The sequence below is a fragment of the Blennius ocellaris genome, assembly GCF_963422515.1.
Source record: "Blennius ocellaris genome assembly, chromosome: 18".
Classification (NCBI taxonomy): domain Eukaryota; kingdom Metazoa; phylum Chordata; class Actinopteri; order Blenniiformes; family Blenniidae; genus Blennius; species Blennius ocellaris.
In genome coordinates this window covers 7961099-7980633 of record NC_137667.1, presented here as the reverse complement: position 1 = coordinate 7980633, position 19535 = coordinate 7961099, and the positions used below count along the sequence as shown (strand labels likewise).

General features: G+C 44.3%; 1 protein-coding gene across 2 annotated transcripts in view; it reads left to right on the top strand.

Moving 5' to 3' along the window:
* The window catches only part of LOC308143120 (kinesin-like protein KIF13B), a 40072-nt gene extending 20692 nt beyond the window's left edge, over positions 1 to 19380 (top strand). The window contains exons 21-41 of one of the 2 annotated variants that reach the window (XM_080513818.1): positions 844 to 990; positions 1808 to 1957; positions 2712 to 2846; positions 3496 to 3669; positions 3766 to 3923; positions 5370 to 5502; positions 5592 to 5723; positions 5804 to 5833; positions 5919 to 6018; positions 6226 to 6352; positions 6628 to 6683; positions 6777 to 6895; positions 6987 to 7163; positions 7447 to 7539; positions 8643 to 8795; positions 9688 to 9765; positions 12015 to 12108; positions 12393 to 12475; positions 15297 to 15362; positions 15675 to 17154; positions 17248 to 19380. In XM_080513818.1, the coding sequence (XP_080369944.1) occupies positions 844 to 990; positions 1808 to 1957; positions 2712 to 2846; positions 3496 to 3669; positions 3766 to 3923; positions 5370 to 5502; positions 5592 to 5723; positions 5804 to 5833; positions 5919 to 6018; positions 6226 to 6352; positions 6628 to 6683; positions 6777 to 6895; positions 6987 to 7163; positions 7447 to 7539; positions 8643 to 8795; positions 9688 to 9765; positions 12015 to 12108; positions 12393 to 12475; positions 15297 to 15362; positions 15675 to 17154; positions 17248 to 17498 (3936 nt within the window). In that variant the 3' untranslated portion in view covers positions 17499 to 19380. Of the gene's footprint in view, positions 1 to 843; positions 991 to 1807; positions 1958 to 2711; positions 2847 to 3495; positions 3670 to 3765; positions 3924 to 5369; positions 5503 to 5591; positions 5724 to 5803; positions 5834 to 5918; positions 6019 to 6225; positions 6353 to 6627; positions 6684 to 6776; positions 6896 to 6986; positions 7164 to 7446; positions 7540 to 8642; positions 8796 to 9687; positions 9766 to 12014; positions 12109 to 12356; positions 12476 to 15296; positions 15363 to 15674; positions 17155 to 17247 lie in introns of both variants that reach the window. The other variant, XM_080513817.1, reaches the window with a different exon arrangement.
* Positions 19381 to 19535: the final 155 nt, after the last annotated feature.

The following is a 19535-nucleotide window of genomic DNA, read 5'->3' as shown; positions in this document are numbered from 1 at the left end:
CAGCTCACTATGGGCGAGGGCAGGATATACGATGGACAAACGCATCGAGACAGACAACCACACACTAAGGATCACTGATTCAACATCACATGCATCTTTTTATACTGTGAGAGAAACCCGGAGTTATGAACACAGTTGTGTTTATTTATTTAGTTATTTTTTGATCGGCTATCCCCCAGTGGGTGCTCAATCCTTTCATTGGGTGCTCCAGCTCGCAAGAGGAATGAGTGGGAGAGAGAGAGTGTGTGTGTGTGTGTGTGTGTGTGTGTGCATGTGTGAAGCTGTGAATGCTGTAGGATCGGGAAAAGTGCACAAATGCTGAATTGAAGCAGAAGTTAAATTTCCCATTGTTAATTTTATAAAGCACTTACATGGATCACAAAATATTGTTGCAAGTTGATGTAGAAGTGCACTGGGGAAAAGGTGAGGCTGAAAATAACATTTCACACATTACGCACAGCGTTAATAACATGAGTACTTTGCACCCAGAGATACTCGGGGGGGGGGGGGGGGGGGGGGAGATCTGAAGCTGTAGTATAACAAGCAAAAAACAGAAAGTGACTGACTTTAACCACTGACGAGTAATGATGCAGTGAAGATGGGCTAGTGTTTGGGTATTTGCGTATTAAAGGCGTTAATATTATTATAACAGTCTCCCAGCATAACCTCTTCACTCCTGATGCGTCTGAATTTTGCCATTTCTTGTGCGTCCGCATGCACCCTTTGTACAACAGGCCCCTGGTCTGTTCACATTAAGAGGATTGTGAAATTGCACCCTACACGTAGCGCCTGTGCCCAGTTTGAAAAGCTTTCCTTCAAAACGACAGCATTGTGTTTCCACAGCGCGACGCGGTGCTGAGCGAGCCGGCCATCCAAGTGCGTCGAAAAGGGAAAGGGAAGCAGATCTGGGCTCTGGAGAAGATGGAGAACAGGCTGGTGGACATGAGGGAGCTCTACCAAGAGTGGGGTGACTACGACGATGATAATCCAGTGAGTGCCGTCAGAATCCAGCCTGTAACGTCCCAAAAACACACCTGATGGAGGATCTATAATCCCTGTTTACATAATCGCCGATACATGAAATCATCCTTGAGGTTTAAAGCAGGCAGATAAACTTTAATGACGTGGTGTTTATGCATAAAGGATTAAAGATCTCTGGTGTTGAAAAAGATGTCATTCTGGCATAAAGCCATGTTAGATCAGTTTAACCCTTTATAGGCCTTAAAACAGAGGTTTTGTGTAAGGATAATGAGATTCATAAAAATAAAAAAATGCTTCCAAGAATATCCAGGAAAAAAAACTGACTTCTTTCAGATTTTATAACAAAGAAATTTGAATGCAATGCGTTACTTTTAAAAGCCTGTCTTAGCACAAACAATTAAAAAAAATTTTGTTGCAGCTTATTTTGTATTTTAAAGCAAATAAGAGCAAAGAGCAAAACAACAGTGATTAGGAAACGTTCAAAGCAGAAATTGTCGTAATTTTCATAGAATTTATGCAATAAACTTTTTGTAGTTTGTTCACATTTCTGGACAATAAGTCACATCTGGAAAAACAATGTCATCAACAGGGAAAAAAGATGAATCCAGTAAGTCGCAGAGGTGTATCAGGCACATATATTTAACTACCCCATTCAAACAGAAACGAAAAAGTGGCCTGTAGTCCAGAAAATACGGTACCGTTGTTAGTTTTATAGGCTCAAATACAACATTGTGATCGCATTGTATATAATACAAACTCAGTTAAGAAATGACGCGATATGGTGAAATGTTAAACCTGCTTCCTGGGTTTTCTCGTCCCGATTCAGGTGATGAGGTCGTACTTCAAACGGGCCGACCCGTTCTTCGACGAGCAGGAGAACCACAGTCTGATCGGCGTCGCCAACGTCTTCCTGGCCTGCCTCTTCTACGACGTCAAGCTGCAGTACGCAGTGCCCATCATCAACCAGAAGGGGGAGGTAGGAGTGCTCTCATATATCTTCATGTATAGTAGCTCTCTTTGCTGTGTCAGAGACCTGCACGACATTGGCGAAATATTTGCACGATATCTGGAAATATACCAGGAACATTTTTTATGCACATTTTTTTTTATTTTCCAAAAATTGTGAAGCAAAGAAAAAGGGTTAATTCATTAATTGTATTAATTAATTTTCATTCAAATGCTGCAAAACTAAACGCATTTTCAGGATGAAATTAACAAATGCAGCTATATTAAGTCGGTATGTGCAATTCTTTTGAATTTAACATCAGTTGTCAAATAGTTGATTACAATTTGGCCCTCTGGTAAGCAGGATCACATTTTTGTGGGCTTCATTGTCATCTGAATTGTTCGTCCTTGACTTAGGTTCAACCCGAAATGCAGCCAAAAGGAGTGTTTCATGATCGCAGACAAGACTTTATCAATTTCTGTCTGATTTCACAGTTTCAGCTCAGACTGGTCTGAATTATATTTTCTGAAAATTCCTCAACTCGTAAAATACATTCAAGGCTTAAAAGGAATTTTCCAAAGTGGCCCTGTTTGGAAAACAAAGATGAATTGAGTTTTGTGTCTTAGCGAGTTAAATTACATAATCAGCGGATCTGTGGTCCAAGAAACCACCGAGTTTGAACAAAAGCCTTCAGTGTCTGGAGAACAGAACTATCAGACGAAAGCTGCTGGCTCCCCGCCATGTGTTTGCGCTGCGATCGAGCCGGCTGCTGTTTGTGCGTCAGGTGGCCGGCCGGCTGCACGTGGAGGTTTGGCGGGGCACGGAGAGCTCCGAGGAGGGCGGCGGCGGCGGCGGCGCCGGAGACGCTCAGCTCGGCAGCACAGACGCCGAGCAGCAGGAGCGCAAGCTGGACTGTGTGGTGAGAAGACTCGACTGGTTTCTGCTGTTCCCACAGCACACTCACTAATACGCCCTCTGGGAATCTGAGCAATGGAAGGGGAAAAAGTCTCGATTGTTATCTGGATTGTTTGTTTTTCATCGTACTTTGAAATGCGACAAGTTTGATTCACTGTGAGCCAGTTATACATTGTATTGATCTCTCAGGAGGGATGGATGTATGGCAGCTACAGGTGGCTAAATATAGATAGATATACATGAATGTAGATGGATGCAGTATAGCCAGAAGAAAGAGTCCAATGAACATGAACATACAAACACATAGTAATTACTATAAATAACAGTAATTACTGTATAATACGTATAAGGAAAGCAAAGGAAAAGCAAGTAAGAATATATTTTCATATAATATGTAAAAGATCCATATTGTATGATCTACTATCATAATATTGTTCTGCATCTAGGAAACAACTATTCAACTGGTGTAAAGGAAGGTATTGCCGTATACAGGATATTTGTAATGACCATATGTATATAATGTATAGAAGGTCTCAGTGATGAGTAGATTAAACTTTCAATGCATTTATTCAGATTTCTACACCAAAAGCAGCTTTACGAAAAGTGATTCAGTGTGACATTTTGGCTTTTTAAGGATCTCCGTCTTCTCTCAGGTGAAACTCCTCCAGGCCACCGGTCTCCCCCGCCACCTGTCCAACTTCGTCTTCTGCCAGTATCACTTCTGGGGGCAGGAGGAGCCGGTGTTCACCGCCCCGGAGGTCACCCCGGCCGGATCGTCCTCCTCCTCCAAAGACCCCCAGTGCACGGTGGTCTTCGACAGCGCCAAGGTGACGTCTCTTGTCGTGCGGGGACGGGAGCGGCCGTCACCACGCAGACTTAATCTGACCCGTCCTCGCCCCCCCCCCCCCCCCGTTACTCTCCAGGAGCTGGCCGTGCCGGTGTCCGAGGACTTCGTGGAGTTTCTGGCCGAGGGGGCGGTGGCCATCGAGGTGTACGGACACAAGCAGGCCAACCACCGCAGGAACCTGGCTCTGTGGGACCTGGGAGTGATCCAGGCCAAGACCAGATCCCTGAGAGAGAGGTCCAGCAACACAGACACTCCCAGTTCCAGCTCAATTTAAAAACAGAACACATACACTCCGACACAAGGAGATCAAAGAGTGGGCAGATGATGTTCAACAGCACCCCAGATCTGTTAGAATGTGAACTGTCTGAGAGCCAGAAACAGTTGAACTCGTCTGCCTGCTGCTATTGTCCTCATTTAATCCTCAAAGTACATTTGAAAATACTTGAAAGTGATAATTAAACTGCAATATACATCTAAAAGACTCACACCAAGGCACAGTGGGGGATAAGTTTATGCACACAGTACACAGTTTTTGTTGTTTTTTTTTTTATATTTTCAATGATTACCAACAGAAATATAAATAAAAACTTTGTACAAAGTGCTGGCTCACTCAGAAATTGTCTGTTGGTTTAGAATGAATTAGCAGTCGTGATGCAAGTCTTTACAGTCACAGATGTCCTACGCAAGACAAGTAAAAGTATTTGCAGTTGATGTATTAAAAAAATAAACAACACACAAACACCCCAAAACATCCCACCCACCCCGTCACTGCCGGAACGATCCATTCACACCAGGACTTAAATTCAATTATCACATACAGCTATGCTGCAATAATTATTCACAGAGCTGGAAAAAAAAATAGCAAGAAAGGACCCCGCGTATCTTCAAAAACACCAGGAGTTTGTTTTAATGAGCGTCTCATCGTTTCTAGTTTTTAACATGACATGACATCCTGCAGCCACGTTTCTTAAAAAAGATAGTACGGTGCCATCTTTGAGCAAAATGTTTAAAAGAGGTGACACTTTCCCGATGCCGTCTCTGAAAGCCTGTATCCATTGAAGAAGGTTTAAAAGGAGGATTTAGAATGGGACTCCAGGTGGAAAAGCTGGCCAGGCCAAACTGTTTCCTCAATTGACCCCCAGATTTTCAGAGAATGTTTAATCACAGGATTGTCGAGTGAGTTGACAGAAGGCGAAGGTAAGGCAGAGTCCAAAAAGCCAGAGGGGGAGCAGTTGTGAGAAAAGCGACAGGCGACACAGTGCAAGTTTAAAGTACAGCACGATCTGTTGTTTGTTGTTCCTGCTTGTGGTTTTTCTTGTTTTTAGTATCAGAATCTGCTGCTTCCATTTCAGAACAGGAGAGTGACTCACTACACCATCTTGTGGTGTAATGCAGTATTACACAGCAGTGGTTTGCTTGTTAACGGGTAGATTTTGCTGCAAAATTGTAATACTTAACTTCAATACTTAATACAAAATTTTTTAAAGATTTTTGATGAAAAAAAAAACATATTTTGCATCTTAAGGACCTAAACTATTGCAAGCTGAGCTTTTCAGTAAAACGCGAAGGTTAAAAGAAGCTACGCGACACCACAACAACACAGCCCATTATTGGAATAAGTCATGAGGGAATCATGAAGTGACAGCCCGATGTTTCAGCCTCCCGTCGTCTGTCCTGCAGGTGGAGCGAGGTGACCCGGCACCTGGAGATGTGGGTGCAGCTGATGGAGCTGAACGAGGCCGGAGACTTCACGCCCGTGGAGGTCCTCCCTGCTAAAGACGTGCGCACGGGGGGGATCCTCCAGCTCAGACAGGTGAGCCGAGACCTTCACAGCCCTGCGCACGCTGCCCTCATGTCCATGTCCACGCCTGTGTTTCCTCTGACCAAGATCTGCTCCTCCAGGGTCAGTCCCACCGCATCCTGGTGGAGATTCGTCCGGTGCAGGATTCGGGCACCATGCCGCTCATCGCAGCTTCCATCCTGTCCGTGTCCATCGGAGACGTGAGGGTGCTACAGCTACGTCCCACGCAAAGGGTGAGGAGGAGGAGAGGGAAAAATAAGAAGCTGATTACACTTTGACATTCTAACCATTTCTCTTTAAAACGACATTTCAGAGTGGAGATGAAGAAATGGACAGCTATCAGGTGAGTCGGCCACCGATAAAGCAGCTTGAAGGTTTAATGGGAGCAGAAAGGTCATTTTTTTTTGTTCTGTGGTGTTTGTGTGCAGGAGGTGGACCTGGAGAGGATGAGGGAGCAGTGGCTGGTCACTCTCACTCAGAGGCAGGAGTATCTGGACCAGCAGCTGCAGAAGATCGTCTCCAAAATAGGTACACAAGCCTGAAAAATCCAAGGCAAACTGTGTTCATGTCTTCAAACAGAGACGGCAAAGATGAAAACCAGCTGCAGTTTCACTTTGAAAGCTCCTCTGGGGCCTGATTTGCATTTCCTTCCTATAGAGTTGAGTTATTGTGTGTTTTGAGGCTTTGACGTGCGTCTTTGTGTGTGTGTGTGTGTGTGTGTGTGTGTCTGTGCAGATAAGTCAGAGGACGACCTGGAGAGAGAATCTCAGCTGCTGGAGTGTCGTCTCACCCTCACCGAAGAACGTAACGCTGTTCTGGTGCCGTCGGCGGGCAGTGGCATCCCAGGAGCTCCAGTGGAGAGGTGTGTGTGTGTGCGTGTGTGGCCCTAGATATCAATGCCTCACGCTGGTTTACTTCTATTTGACAGTACCGATGTGTTTTTTTTTTTTTTTTAACGTAAACTTTACATTGAACGTTTCAGATTAAATTCTTAGTTTTTTTTCTCTCTGGTTGGTAATGTTTGTTCTCTGCAGCGATCCTCCTGATTTGGATCTCTCACTGTGTGATAATGGTGCCGTCACTGTGTCCTACCCCTCGGTATCGTGCACTCTGTGTTTAACCAGTGTCTCTCGGCAGGGTTCCCGTCCCTGGAATGGAGACACACATTCCTGTCCTCTTCCTGGATCTCAGCGGTATGCCGTTCGCTTTTGTAGTCGAAATTTGGCAAAGACGCTGCATTCCTTTAATAATTCCTCCCACCCGCTCTCCGTTTGTTCTCCCTCCAGCCGACGACTTCCAGTCCAGTCTCTCGGCCCCGCTGGCCGGGGGTCTGGACGCGATGCTCCCCGGCGAGGATGAGGACGAATTCTTTGACCTACATATCCTGAAACACTGCGATTCAGAGGTGAGGGGGGGCTGTAATGTGCAGCGGCTCCGGTTCCGGCCGTTAAGCAAAGAACCGGTTCAGCTGTGAGAGTCCGATGGTTGTGGTCCAGGTGAAGGCGGAAGCGTCCTGGGACTCCACGGTCCACCAGTGTCCCCAGCTGAGCCGGGCGGCCTCGGCAGACCAGAGGGTGTACCTGACGGTGCGCAGCGTGGTGCAGCTCAGCCACCCGGCACACATGCAGCTGGTCCTCAGGAAACGCATCTGCGTCAACGTCACCGGGAGGCAGGTGGGTGGCCCCGGGGCATGATGGGTAATAGATGCTCCTCCAATTCGCAGCAGGACTGTGTTCAACTGATGTCACAATGTCACCCGGTCGTCCCTCGTGAGGCGATGACGCTCCAGTGGGAGCTGCAGTTCACTGCAGAAGATGTTGCACCAATGGTTTCAAATAAAAACGTTTTTTTTTTTTTTCCTGTTTACCTTTATGTACAGTTTATGATCTCTTTTCATTTCATTGCTTAACTTTTTGGACTTGTGACTCGATGGGAGCTGACGTTTTGGGTCCGCAGGGTTTCGCCCAGAGTCTCCTGAAGAGGATGTCCCAGCGCAGCACCATCCCCGGCTGCGGAATCACGTTTGAGGTGGTTTCCAACATCCCCGGAGTGAGTGCCTCACGCCATCTACCAGGGCGAACTGAGCTTTTCACAGCGACACTGCTTTACTTTCTACCTTCATACTAAAGACAATTACATCACAATTATGGGTTTAAAATTATTACATAGTAATCAGCATTTATAATATACATATGTAGGAATCTGAAACATCATTTGCTTTACACAAATGCTTTGGATTCAACGAACGAGAAATATCAGACAACTATCGTTCACACTGTAAACCTGTGTTTATTATGTCAATTGTCATATTATGGGGCATAAAGGATTTTTAACAGACGTTTATGTGGAAATTTCCCCAATTTGAAGCAATCTCAAAGCCATAAATTGGGAAATAAGTGTGAATTTAGTCCTTTTATTTATTAATTTAAAAAAGTAATTTTTAAGTGTTTACTGATACGGTTTTTATAAAGTCCCACAATTGGGAAAAAAAAATTCAATAGCTTATTATGACATACCTGATTAGGAAATTACAAAGGTTTCAAATGAGTGAACACAATCAAACAGCCCACTGGCGTCCACACGTTGTGCTGATGCAGCATTTATTCAGGGTTAGGTAAATAAACCCTCCACATGACAGTCTAGGATTACTGTGGAGGGCAGAGCCATACGTTTGACTCAGTCCTGCTTAATATGAATACGTCTTTAATTAAAAATGCAGCGTGTGACACGGTAAGATGGTTCCTGCGTCTGTTCCGGTATTTCTTTTCATGCTTTCATCCAAAAACAGTTGGAAATGTTATTGAAGTATGTACACAGAAACGGCTGCTTTTAACACGCATTGTTCCCGCTCTCCACCGTCTCCAGAGTCCCACATCAGTTTTCTGGTTCGCCTTTGTAAAATAGGTGAATATGAGAGAAGCAGTCTGCTGCTCTGATTATCTGTGTGACTGCTATTTATTGTGCTATAATTACATTTCTGCTGCAGTGCAGCTCATAGATTTAATCTGCATCCATCCTGTGCCTGAACTGCAGGCTTCGACATCACTTCAGCTTTGTATTATTAGACCTGGTGAGCGGCGCTACAGGGGCAGGTCAACAGTGTCAGGATGCCGTGTGAACTCTCCCCTCACTGTGAACCTGCTCCGGCCCAGGACATCCACGGTCCGGAGGACAGGGAGATGCTGGCCAGGCTGGCCGCCAGCGCGGAGGACGACCAGTCGGCCGACAGCGAGGCGGCCATCGAGAAATACCTGCGCAGCGTCCTGGCGGTGGAGAACATCCTCACTCTGGACCGGCTCAGACAGGTCGGCTCGGAATCCCCGTCCAACATACAGTCTTGATCGCATTCGGACCCCCACCGATCTGCACGATCACAGCAAGCTTATCTCAATACGCCAACAAATACAAAGTTTTGGGTCTTTATCTCGTATTAAGATCTCCACTCTTACCAAATTAGTGCAACTCCCAGTGGAGAACTCCCGCCCTGCATGTTTTAACAATAAATCTAAATATGGTCTGTGGCAAGCGTTAAGAGATTTATTTATTTTATTGAATTGCCTCTTTTTACAAAGAAATGCCAAGTTAACAAAACGGGAAAATGTATCACAAAAACCCTCCAGGACTAGGATGAGACACCACAATGCCTTCACCCGTCATCATCACACTTGGAGTTACAGTTAACTCCGAATCCGGTCGTTGGCGACGGAGCGGTGTGAAAAACCCCCGAGTTAAAACACAAAGAAATGCGAGGCGTTCCTTTTGTCATCTTCTGGAGCAGTCACTCATTTAACGGCGGCCCCTCTGAGTGATGTTTCCCATTGAAGCACGAGCATAATTAAATCCTCATCGCCTTCTTCTGTCTTTGTGTAATTTTGGAAACTGTCATCCAGAACCTAAATGGGAACACGTCTCCCTCCATCCTGCCAGGAAAAGAAACGGATCGAGCTAATTAATCAGTAATCCACAGAGCATCAAAACAGAGACGCATAAATCGCGCTGTTTTTATAGTGTGTGTGTGTGTGTGTGTGTGTGTGTGTGTGTGTGTGTGTGTGTGTGTGTGTGTGTGTGTGTGTGTGTGTGTGTGTGTGTGTGTGTGTGTGTGTGTGTGTGTGTGTGTGTGTGTGTGTGTGTGTGTGTGTGTGTGTGTGTGTGTGTGTGTGTGTGTGTGTGTGTGTGTGTGTGTGTGTGTGTGTGTAGGAGGTGGCTGTGAGGGAACAGCTGGCAGTCAGAGGGAAAGTGAGCAGACGCTGCCTGAGCTCTCCCAACGTCAACCTGGTAAGAAGGTCCAACTCTTCTTTGTGGGTTTTCTTACGCCACCGGTGGAAATATTCAGAGTTTGGGGATTTTTTTTTTTTTTTACTTTCTACGTTATGAAAGTTCTTTGTACAACCTCACCCTATACACCTATTCTTGTACTGCCTCCCTATAAGGTTTGGATTTGGGGTCATTACCAGTTCATCACATAGACACAAAATTGTACTTAACTTGGAATTAGACGCATTAAATTACTGACACGGTTTCAAAGTTTTTAGTTTTTATCCTTTTAGCCACTTTACGAGCCTTATAGCCTTGCCTACCTACAGCCTTACTTTATTTTCCAATAACTAAAAGTCACCCTTTTTCAAGTTGCTTCTATTAAGGGTGCATTTCTATCGCAATATTATTTTTATTATTGTTATTTTTTTCCTCATTTTCATTATGCATTTTCTGTGACTTATTGTCTGGAAAATACGGTATACTAAGTAAAGCATTTTGTAGTTTTCCTGCTTTACATTCACAGATGTTTTTTGGGGTCTGGTAATATGAGGATTTCACAATATTATCGTAACGATTGAGGCACCGTATATTCTGGACTATAAGTTGCACATCAGTATGGATTTTGCTTGTGTAGCTATTTTTCCTTGTGGAGACATTTTTTATTGCTCCGTCAGTCATTTAAAACTAGAAGAGATATGCACCTGTGAAACTGTAGCAGCATTCTATTGTCAATCACTGGCATCTAGTGGTCACAGGAGGTTATTACTGCTATATTTTAAAGTGGTTTCAAATGGGGGAAAAGAATAAAGTGTGACTTATAGTCTGGAAAATATGGTAACTGGGAGTTCAAACCTTCAGATGAACCTTTTTATGAATGTTAGTCAAAAAAGTCAAACACTAAACGGGACTGTTCTTGTATGCACGTTAAATTTAAAGCTCTAGAGTTTTATCCAAGAAAAAAAAGGTGTTGGTGGCATCTACCCTCGTGAGATATACTCCTAATATTAGCACATCTGGCTGATTAGATGGTTGAATAAAAAAAACTCATTACACCATCTGGTGGTAACAACTAGTATTACAAAAACGGGAAAGCTGGGACGAGTTAGCTCGCTTTAGATCAACTGAATTCACATTTCGATTTCTCCTAACCACATTAGAAACTAACGAACTGATCTTTGTGTTGTGTTTGTGGTTCATCCTGATGTAACCTCTGTTATTAACCCCTCTGACTAACCCCTAACCACCCGACCCTCTAACCTTTTTAACCAGCTGTCAGCCAGCAGTGTGGATCTGTACTCCTCCAGTCATAGACTCAATGACTTCAAGGTGAGACTCTCTTTCGGCCACTAATCTCCTTTTTCCTGATGTGGGTGTTAAATCGGCTGCTTCACAACAGCATATAACTTAATTATCCTTTTTAGCTCATTACTGGGGATTTTAAAATCTGTTTTTAATGAAACAGGTGTATCAGTAATTTAGCATAAATGATTTGAAAAATGTTTTCTAATGTAGGAAAAGCAAAAGATATAAAAGATAAATTAGTTTTTATTTTAGTTCTCCTACTTTACGTTTATTTTATTATTCAGTTAAACAATGAAGCATCACTGAAAGAATATCAATAAATAGTTTGAGCGACTGTAAAAAATTGCTGAAATGTTAATTATTATGGACAAATGATTCAAGAACTTAAAGTGGGCTGATAAAGGATACAGTAAGATAATAAAAACATTTCGCAATAGATTTAAGCTGGGTGAAAATGTGCATGTTTCCACCCCCTAAAAGATGTTTTTATTCCCACAAACATATTCATGAACTACTGACTATGAAAGAAACAATCTGATTCTCAGACTCCTTGTTTATGTTATTAACCAATTAACCTTTTCCGCACTAACGGATTGTCCTGTGTTTGTTTTGGGTCAGACTTCATGCAGAGTTCAGTTGAAATGATTCCCAGTGTTTCTCAACTGGTGGGTCCACCTTCAGCCTCTTGTCTTAAATGAGGCGAAACATTTACGACGAAGTATACAAGTCATGAATTTCACTTGCGTCGAGGACAAAAACATCCATTTCGTTTGTACCTTCAATACCTGAAGCAGTTCAGTTTGAAAAAGCCTGAAGTTAGTGAAATGAAGAGTCGGAGTGTTTTATTAGAATTTAGCTAATAAATGAGGAAAAATTAAGCTAATTAAGCATATAAGTGTGTGTGTGTGTGTGATTTTCAATTGAGATATCTCAGGTTCAAAACTGAACTTCGTGTGTGTGTTCAGGGCTGGGAGAGCCAGCAGGACCTTTCTGCAGCTGCTCCGCCATCCAGACGCACCCTGCCCGGCTCCTTCTCCCACAACGTGGGCCCAGAAACAGGTGAAGAGTGATCACTTTATCTCCCGATGCTTTGAGGAGTCGTCGTCTTCTTCTTCTTTCATGTCCTCGGCTGCACCCGCTGGCAGACTGCATCTCTGTCCTTCAATAGCTCTGAACCTCTCACTACTTGTTTTCCCTCTTTTCCACTACATTTCTGAGTTTCCTTATCTGCCCCCACCCCCCCCTCGCTGCCTCCTCCCTCTTGTTTTCTCCCTCTTCCTCCTCCTCCTCCCTCGCCCCTCCGTCAGTGCATTCAGGCTTTGCGTGGTCTTATCTCCCCTCAGTGAAGGCCGTCCCGCGGCTGCTGAAGTCCCTGCTTCCTGGTGGGCGGGAGGACGTTCGGGAGCAGACGGACGTCCATCAGCAGGTACGCGCCGGTTTAAGCTCCTGTTCTCCACTCGGCGCCGCCTTATCGCGGCTTTTAAAGTTTCTGTGCATCACTGCGTCCTCAATCTAAATATCCCCCTCCGCTCATCAGCAGCCTGCGCCACTTCTCCCCCGTTGCCATGGGAACAGGGCTTATGGAGATGGAAACACAAATAATAGAGAGATAAAGAGTATAAATGCCTCGGTGCCCTCAGATGGCTGCTTTCCACAAGTAAATAAACAAGGAGATGGAAAAGACGGCACCTTTTGTGTCGTATCTGCTGGTTTTTAAGCTTCAACTCAAAAAACCCTGTAAACTGAAGGAGGACGTTGGCATAAGATGCAGGAATCTACTTCCTTCCTCAAAATTGTATTTTGTGGGGGGTTTTTTTGGATAACATTTATTGAAACAGGGGTGTCAAACATGTGGGGCCAAACGTTATCCTTGTCAGAGGGTTGATTCTGGCCCGTCAGATAAAAAGTGACTTTAATGTATATGACAGTGAGTGGAGACGCAGCGTCAGGCCTGTTTAATCCCTTCAACTTTGCTGATGAGTAATTCCATGTGACCGTGGACAGGACGTTCATTCTGATGGTACATTTCATTCTCTTTATAGAAAATGTTGTGAATAGTACCTATTAAATGCTTTTTTCAGAAAAAGTTGCTTGTTAAAGCTTTGAGGATTTGGTAAAAACATTCATAAAAACATTCATAAATAAATAATATAATTAAAATAGAAAAAGAAAATCCTTTGAGTGTAATAGTTTTTAAAGTGGAGGTGAAATAATTAATTATAATGGATCTCAGTTTAAACACTGAAGTGATCATTGGCAGACAAACACTTTGTGACGATGTTTGGTATGCTAATGCTAAATGCGAATGCCACACCAGCATGTCCCGCCAAGTAAACGTGCGGATTATTTCTACGTTTGGTTTCAGTGAGCACTAAACGAGTCCGACTAGATTTATTTTCAGCTTTAGAGCAAATCACTCGAGTTTTATGATACTGTAACGGTAGCTTTAAGTTTGACGGTTCACAACGAGTGCTAAAGTGACTCACTGCTGCCACCCGCAGCATAAAAGTGGCATTACATTAATGTTATGTGTTGTACTTCTTCTCTGTTTTTGGTGTATTTCTGTGCCACAGCGCCACCACAGACACATTTCTCCGTGCAGGGAAAACTTTTTTTGGTTTTTGTTGAGTTTGTTCTGGTGCGGATGAGGCGTGCTCCGCCGTGACATGTGGTTGTTAATGTTTGGGATCATAGCAGCGCCAACAGCCCCCGCAGAGGTGGGAGCACGCTGCAGAGCAGGTGAACCCCCCCCCACCCCCCCGTCCTCCTCGTCCTCCCACTGATCTCCAATCACGCATGGAGACGCAGGAGTCTGCAGCTCGTCTCTCTTCCCCCCGGCGGCAGCTCACGATCGGGGCTGATTAGCGCTCCGGGCTGAGGGAGGCTAATCAGAGGACTCGCGTGTCGCTGTTGTTTTGGTCGGAGTGGGAACCCGGCAGGCCTCTCGGCACTTTGTTCCAGGCGGTCGGCCTCATTATCGCTTTTTCCACCTCTGTGTTTACAGGGGTCAACACAAAAACAAAAGCCTGGAGGACTGTAAACACGGCTAACCACCAGGGTCTAATTTGATAAGTGATCACAACACCTGTTAATAATACAAATCTGTGAAATCAGACTCATGTTTTGTCTCAACGTGTGTCCTGCTCACTTTGCATCCACCAGGGAAATGAAAATGAATGCAACCGTTTCAGTGTTTTTGTTACCGCACGTTTTTAATTGGATACGTCTTTTAGTTTGCGTGGACGTTATGCTGAACCTCCACTGGGGGGCAGCTCTGAGTCAAACCGCTCCTACGGCAAACGGAGAAGGTTAAGGAGGCTGTAATGAAGAAGGTGACTAAAACGGAGGCATGGAGGGGCTTAAAAACATTCGGAACTCATTTCTTTCCTTTGGATCCAACAGACGTCAACCATAATAATTTAATTTGTAATGTGAAAAGCATCAGTGAATCTGTCAGTCACCACAAATAGCTGTGATCTACGTCATCAGTTTGAATAAATCTTTGAATCGTGGACTTGTGTTGGCCTGCAGGTCGTCTGTAACGATCTCCGGGGATGCAGGATCGACGTGTTCGACCTGCTTTCTCGCCTCACCCCTGCCGACCACGTAGGTTCAAGAAAAGAAAAAGGGAAAAAGTCGCAAATCCAACGTGTTTGAGAGAAAAAAAAACAATCACCCTGATTAAAATCCCACGACTGCGTCTGCAGAGCAATTGTCCCAATTTAGAAGACACCGTTTGAACGTCTCCGGGACGTTTCTCGACAGATCCTCTTCACAAGCAAAGAAACTGCCAAGAAGCAAACGAGCGAACATTTAATCAGCTGATGCATCATATTGAGCTTTAAAGAGCCAACTTGAATACTGAATAGGGATAAATGATTTTGGGTGCAATTATAATTAAGGTGCAATTACCCTGATTGTTTTACCCGTTTATGGTGATTATCTGTCTGTGCGATCTGATGAACAAATATTTTTATTGCACTTTCTGCATCCCATGTCAACATCTCCACTGCTGATTAGCACAATAAATGAAATGTTTGATTCCCTCTTCACGGCATTAACGTGCTGAACGGATGACGTTCGATTCTAAAGGAAGCCGTAATACATCGAGCTGAATACGCTTGGAAGTATTTGGCTGATCGACGGTGACTTGAAGATAACTTTTCGCCCACGTCTCGAAGCTTTCTAATCACCACATCACTAAAAGTGGAATGACATAAACGTCTGCTTTATTCCGTCTTTCTCAGAGTGTCCCGCGGATCATGGTGCAGTCGGCCAGCGTGGAGGACGGCATGAGCCGGCATCAGCAGTTGGTAAGATCCCCGAAGGCGACTCGTGGTCCATTTATCTCTGAAAGTGAAAGACCTGAAGCAACCCGACACGTCTTCAGTGATTCGTCAAAGCTTTTTCTTTTTTTTTTTGGTCATCTCAGGCCACTTATGAAGACGAACAACTGTATTTTAAATGATTGAGATCTTACATTTAAGTGTCTTCACTGTGACTTGCTCTTTTAAGTTATTGTGTCTTTAAATATCAATGAGATCCTGCAGTTTTGGTTTATGGGGAGTGGAAACAGAAGGCCTTTACACTGAGATAAGATGTTGTTATTGTGATTTTTCCATTAGATTCCCATTGAGGAAATCATTCCTACCGCCATCCAAACAGAAATGCCCAAATCTGTTCCCATCCCGCCGCCCATCATCCCAGAGGTGGAGGACTTCGCCTCCAGCCCCGTGAGCGAGGTTTCCAGCGGATACATGTCAACGAGCATCTCCACCGCAACGCTGTCCGACGTCTACACTCTGAGCTGGGATCTTCCGCCGTCATACAGCGGCCGAACCGATCCCTTTGAGGCTGTGCCAGATGAAGAGGAGGAGAAAGACGAGGGGACGCAGGAAGTCCCACCTCTCTCTATCCCCATACCGTCCAACAAAGGTCTTCTTCCTGCCACATCAGAGCCACAGAACCCATCACCAGGCTTTAATGGGAGAGCGTCTGAGATCGAACAGATACCAAATGACTTGAGTCAACAAGAACCAAACCAGTCTTCCTCTGTCCAGTTGGGAAAAGAAGATCAAGATCAACATGTGGATACGGAATTCCCAGGAATAGCCGAACCGAACGACTCCTCACCGGAGGGGACCGAATCAGAACCGTCAAACAATCTCGGCTCAGAAGAAAATCCAACAGAAGAGAAAGACTTACCACAAACACACCAATCTGAACCCGGAAGCCCTTCAACGGGAGATCACAAGGTGACCGACACAGACGAAACGGAATCGAATCAGTCCACTCACCAGGAAACGCAACCATCCACCGAAGAAGCCAAAAGTCACTCTGATGTTCCAGAGTCGCAGCAACTCAAAGCAGACTTGACAATGTCTGAACATGCGTCAGAACCAGCAGCAAATCTCGACCCAGGTTTGTCTGAAGGTCCGCCTCCACAATCACCTGGAGACTCGGGTGTTCCATCGACTTTTGATGACACTGAAGAACTTGAGCAAGATTCAACGGAAGCGTCTGAAGGTCAAGTATCCTCCCAGGACCAATCCACTACTCAAGATCTTGACTCCAGCCTGATTCCAGCTTCTCCTGAAGCCTCCAAAAGCACTTCAGAACCAACCGGTGAGCTGGAAAACCAAGTACCCTCTGAAGAACCATCACCTTCAGACAGCACCGCCATCCAGACTTCAACCTCGGCCTCCAGTGAGATCAAACAAGCAGCTCCTTCTGATTCTGCCATGGATCCTGCCCCTCCTTCCAAACCTGCCCCCTCTGGGGAAAACCCATTCAAGATCCAGAAAGTAAAATCCTCAGACCTCAGGTCCTTCCAGCAGATCGTGGACGAAGAGGAGGAAACGCCTCCGGCGGCGCGAGCCAGCAGCCTCGGAGCCGGACTGAACCTGTCGATCCCAATGGAGACGCTGGAGATCATCTCCGATTCTGAGGAAGGGGAAGCTTCCGCTTCTACCGTGCTTCCCGATTGGTTGAAGGAGGGAGAGTTTGTCACTGTGGGGACCAATAAGAGCGGTACGGTGCGATACGTGGGACCCACAGACTTTGAAAACGGTACCTGGGTTGGAGTGGAGCTGGAGGTACCGGCAGGTACGTAGAAGATCCAAACTACATCCTTGATAAACGTGTTTACTTTGTACTGCCAGATAAAAATGTCCTCTAAACTTGTGACGCTCTCTTCAGGGAAGAACGACGGCTCAGTGGGCGGGAAGCACTATTTCCATTGTAACCCCGGTTACGGGGTGCTGGTGAGACCCGACCGGGTCACCCGCGGCGGTACGAAACGCCGCCGCCAGCAGCACAAGCGTCGGAGTGCCAACCTGTCTGGATCCAGCCCCAACCTGGCCGCCCTCACCGCTCTGGCCAAAGGCGAAGGCAGCGGGCCGGCAGCCGGACGCAGCCGAGGAGAAAACCGCAAGTCCTGGAACACCTGAGGAATCTGAAGTGACCAACCCGGGAGGCGATCACACGGTTCAAGACACAGATGCTGTGCAGCAGTTTGAAACTGGTTTCTACATCTGAATCGTCACTGGAAGTCAGAGGAAACTCATGAGGTCTGTGGAAAGACAGTGTTCCTCTCCGATATCTCTGAAACTCGTCGTTTATGAGAAAATCTGAATGTTTCAGGCAGGTACATAGAAACATGTTTTTTTTTTTTTTTCATATTTATTCTAATAGAAGCACTGCCTCACGATCAGTACAGGCTCATCTTTCACCCAATGGGAAACATTATTTCACACAAGGAGTCACAAACTGAAATGACTGGATGACACTGTAAAGCATTTTATTGCTCTCGTTTATACTGTATGAGAAATACTGCATCAGGATAACCGACTCGGCTTTTATGGGGGGGGGAACTGTTGCTGCTTAAGAGTTTTGCCTTAAAAGTGGAAGGTGCCTTTAATGATACGCTACCAAATTGACATTTGTTTATGGATTATTGTTTTCAGGAACTGTTAAATGGCCTCTTGAATGTGGATTTCTCCTGTTTGACTCACTTGCACTCTTTTAAAGAAGCGTTCTACTGACAGGCTGATGAGAAAATGGCCTCACTTTTTCTTTTTTAACCAATGAGTTGCCTGATGAAGGTTAAACTGTCCAGTTTGGATTTTTGTCAGGTTTTAAAGAAAGATGCCCAACAAATAGAATGCAACTTTTTAAAGTTTTAAAGTACAACGAATATGGATTAAAAAAGTAGATGGCATTGACAACAAAAGATTATTTTTAGCCAATTCTTGCAATCTATGCTTTTCAGTGTAGTTCAGTTTGAAGCTAAAACTGAATATTGTGCTCACATTTGGCAGAATTTCTTCACCGGTTTTGTATCTTTGTTTTTTGTCACTTTTGAACCACTCAATTTTTTTTAAAGCCTTTCTTTTTGATATTTAAAGAACATTGTGTTTTTGATGCTCAAATTAAAGCTTTCATTTTGCAAAATCACTTGTTCCCAGTTTTTGGCGAGCCACGAACCTTCTACTGGAAAACCACTTTAATCTTCAGCCTGCAGTTGTCAACATGTAGAAATACTGTAAAAGTAATGAGGTGTGAAGGGCTGTCTTTTTGGATGAACACTGTTTTTTTTACTATGTAAGAATACATTTTTTTAAATCTACATGCAATAAATTGAACCTTTTAGCAGGTTTTGGAACATATCTACCTGATGGACACATTGCCTGGCAATTGACGTCTCTGGTTTACGCGTTTTGTCATTTTCAGCCGATTACGTCTGATTTGTGGTAGAAACTGTTTTTTTTTTTTAGATCAAATCACACAATAGTCACTACAATGTAATATTTGGTAACACTGGCATTTCCCTATAACTTCAAAACCAACATTGATCTTTCTACTGTGCTTTGCCTCTTTGACTTTATATTTAATGAAATACAATGTGCAGTTTTGCAGATAAAAACTGCCGTCAATTTTCAAGCCTACACTCTGTGCTAAAAGTCACGTTTTAAGCCAATCGCACAATATATCGTCAACCAGCAGCTAATCAACCATGGATAAAGGAAATGTACAGATCCTCACATTGGATTTTTTTTTTATATTTAGAGACAATTTCTTCCAGCCACAGCAGTCACGCATAAGGAATGGATGAGTAGATGACATGGAGAGGTGCAAGATTCTAGGATCTGAGAAAATATGAGAATATTGATGTATTTAAATTTGTTTTCACACTTTCCAACAGATAAACATTTTTTTCAACAAACAGGTCGGCTGAACTTCCCCATCTCCAAATATTTTCAGTGACATGTAAAAGGTTAGGTAAAGTACTTGCAGGTTTTTACAAATGGTTGGTATTTCATGTTTGTGATTTAATTAATCCAAAATAATCAGCTTGTTTTTTTTCTGGTCACTGGGTGATTTCTAAAGGGATTTTGTTTATATTTCACACGTGTTAATTTTTGTGTGCACACGTGACGTCTCGAATGCGTATTTATTGAACAGTGAAGATTTTTTATGGAGGACGT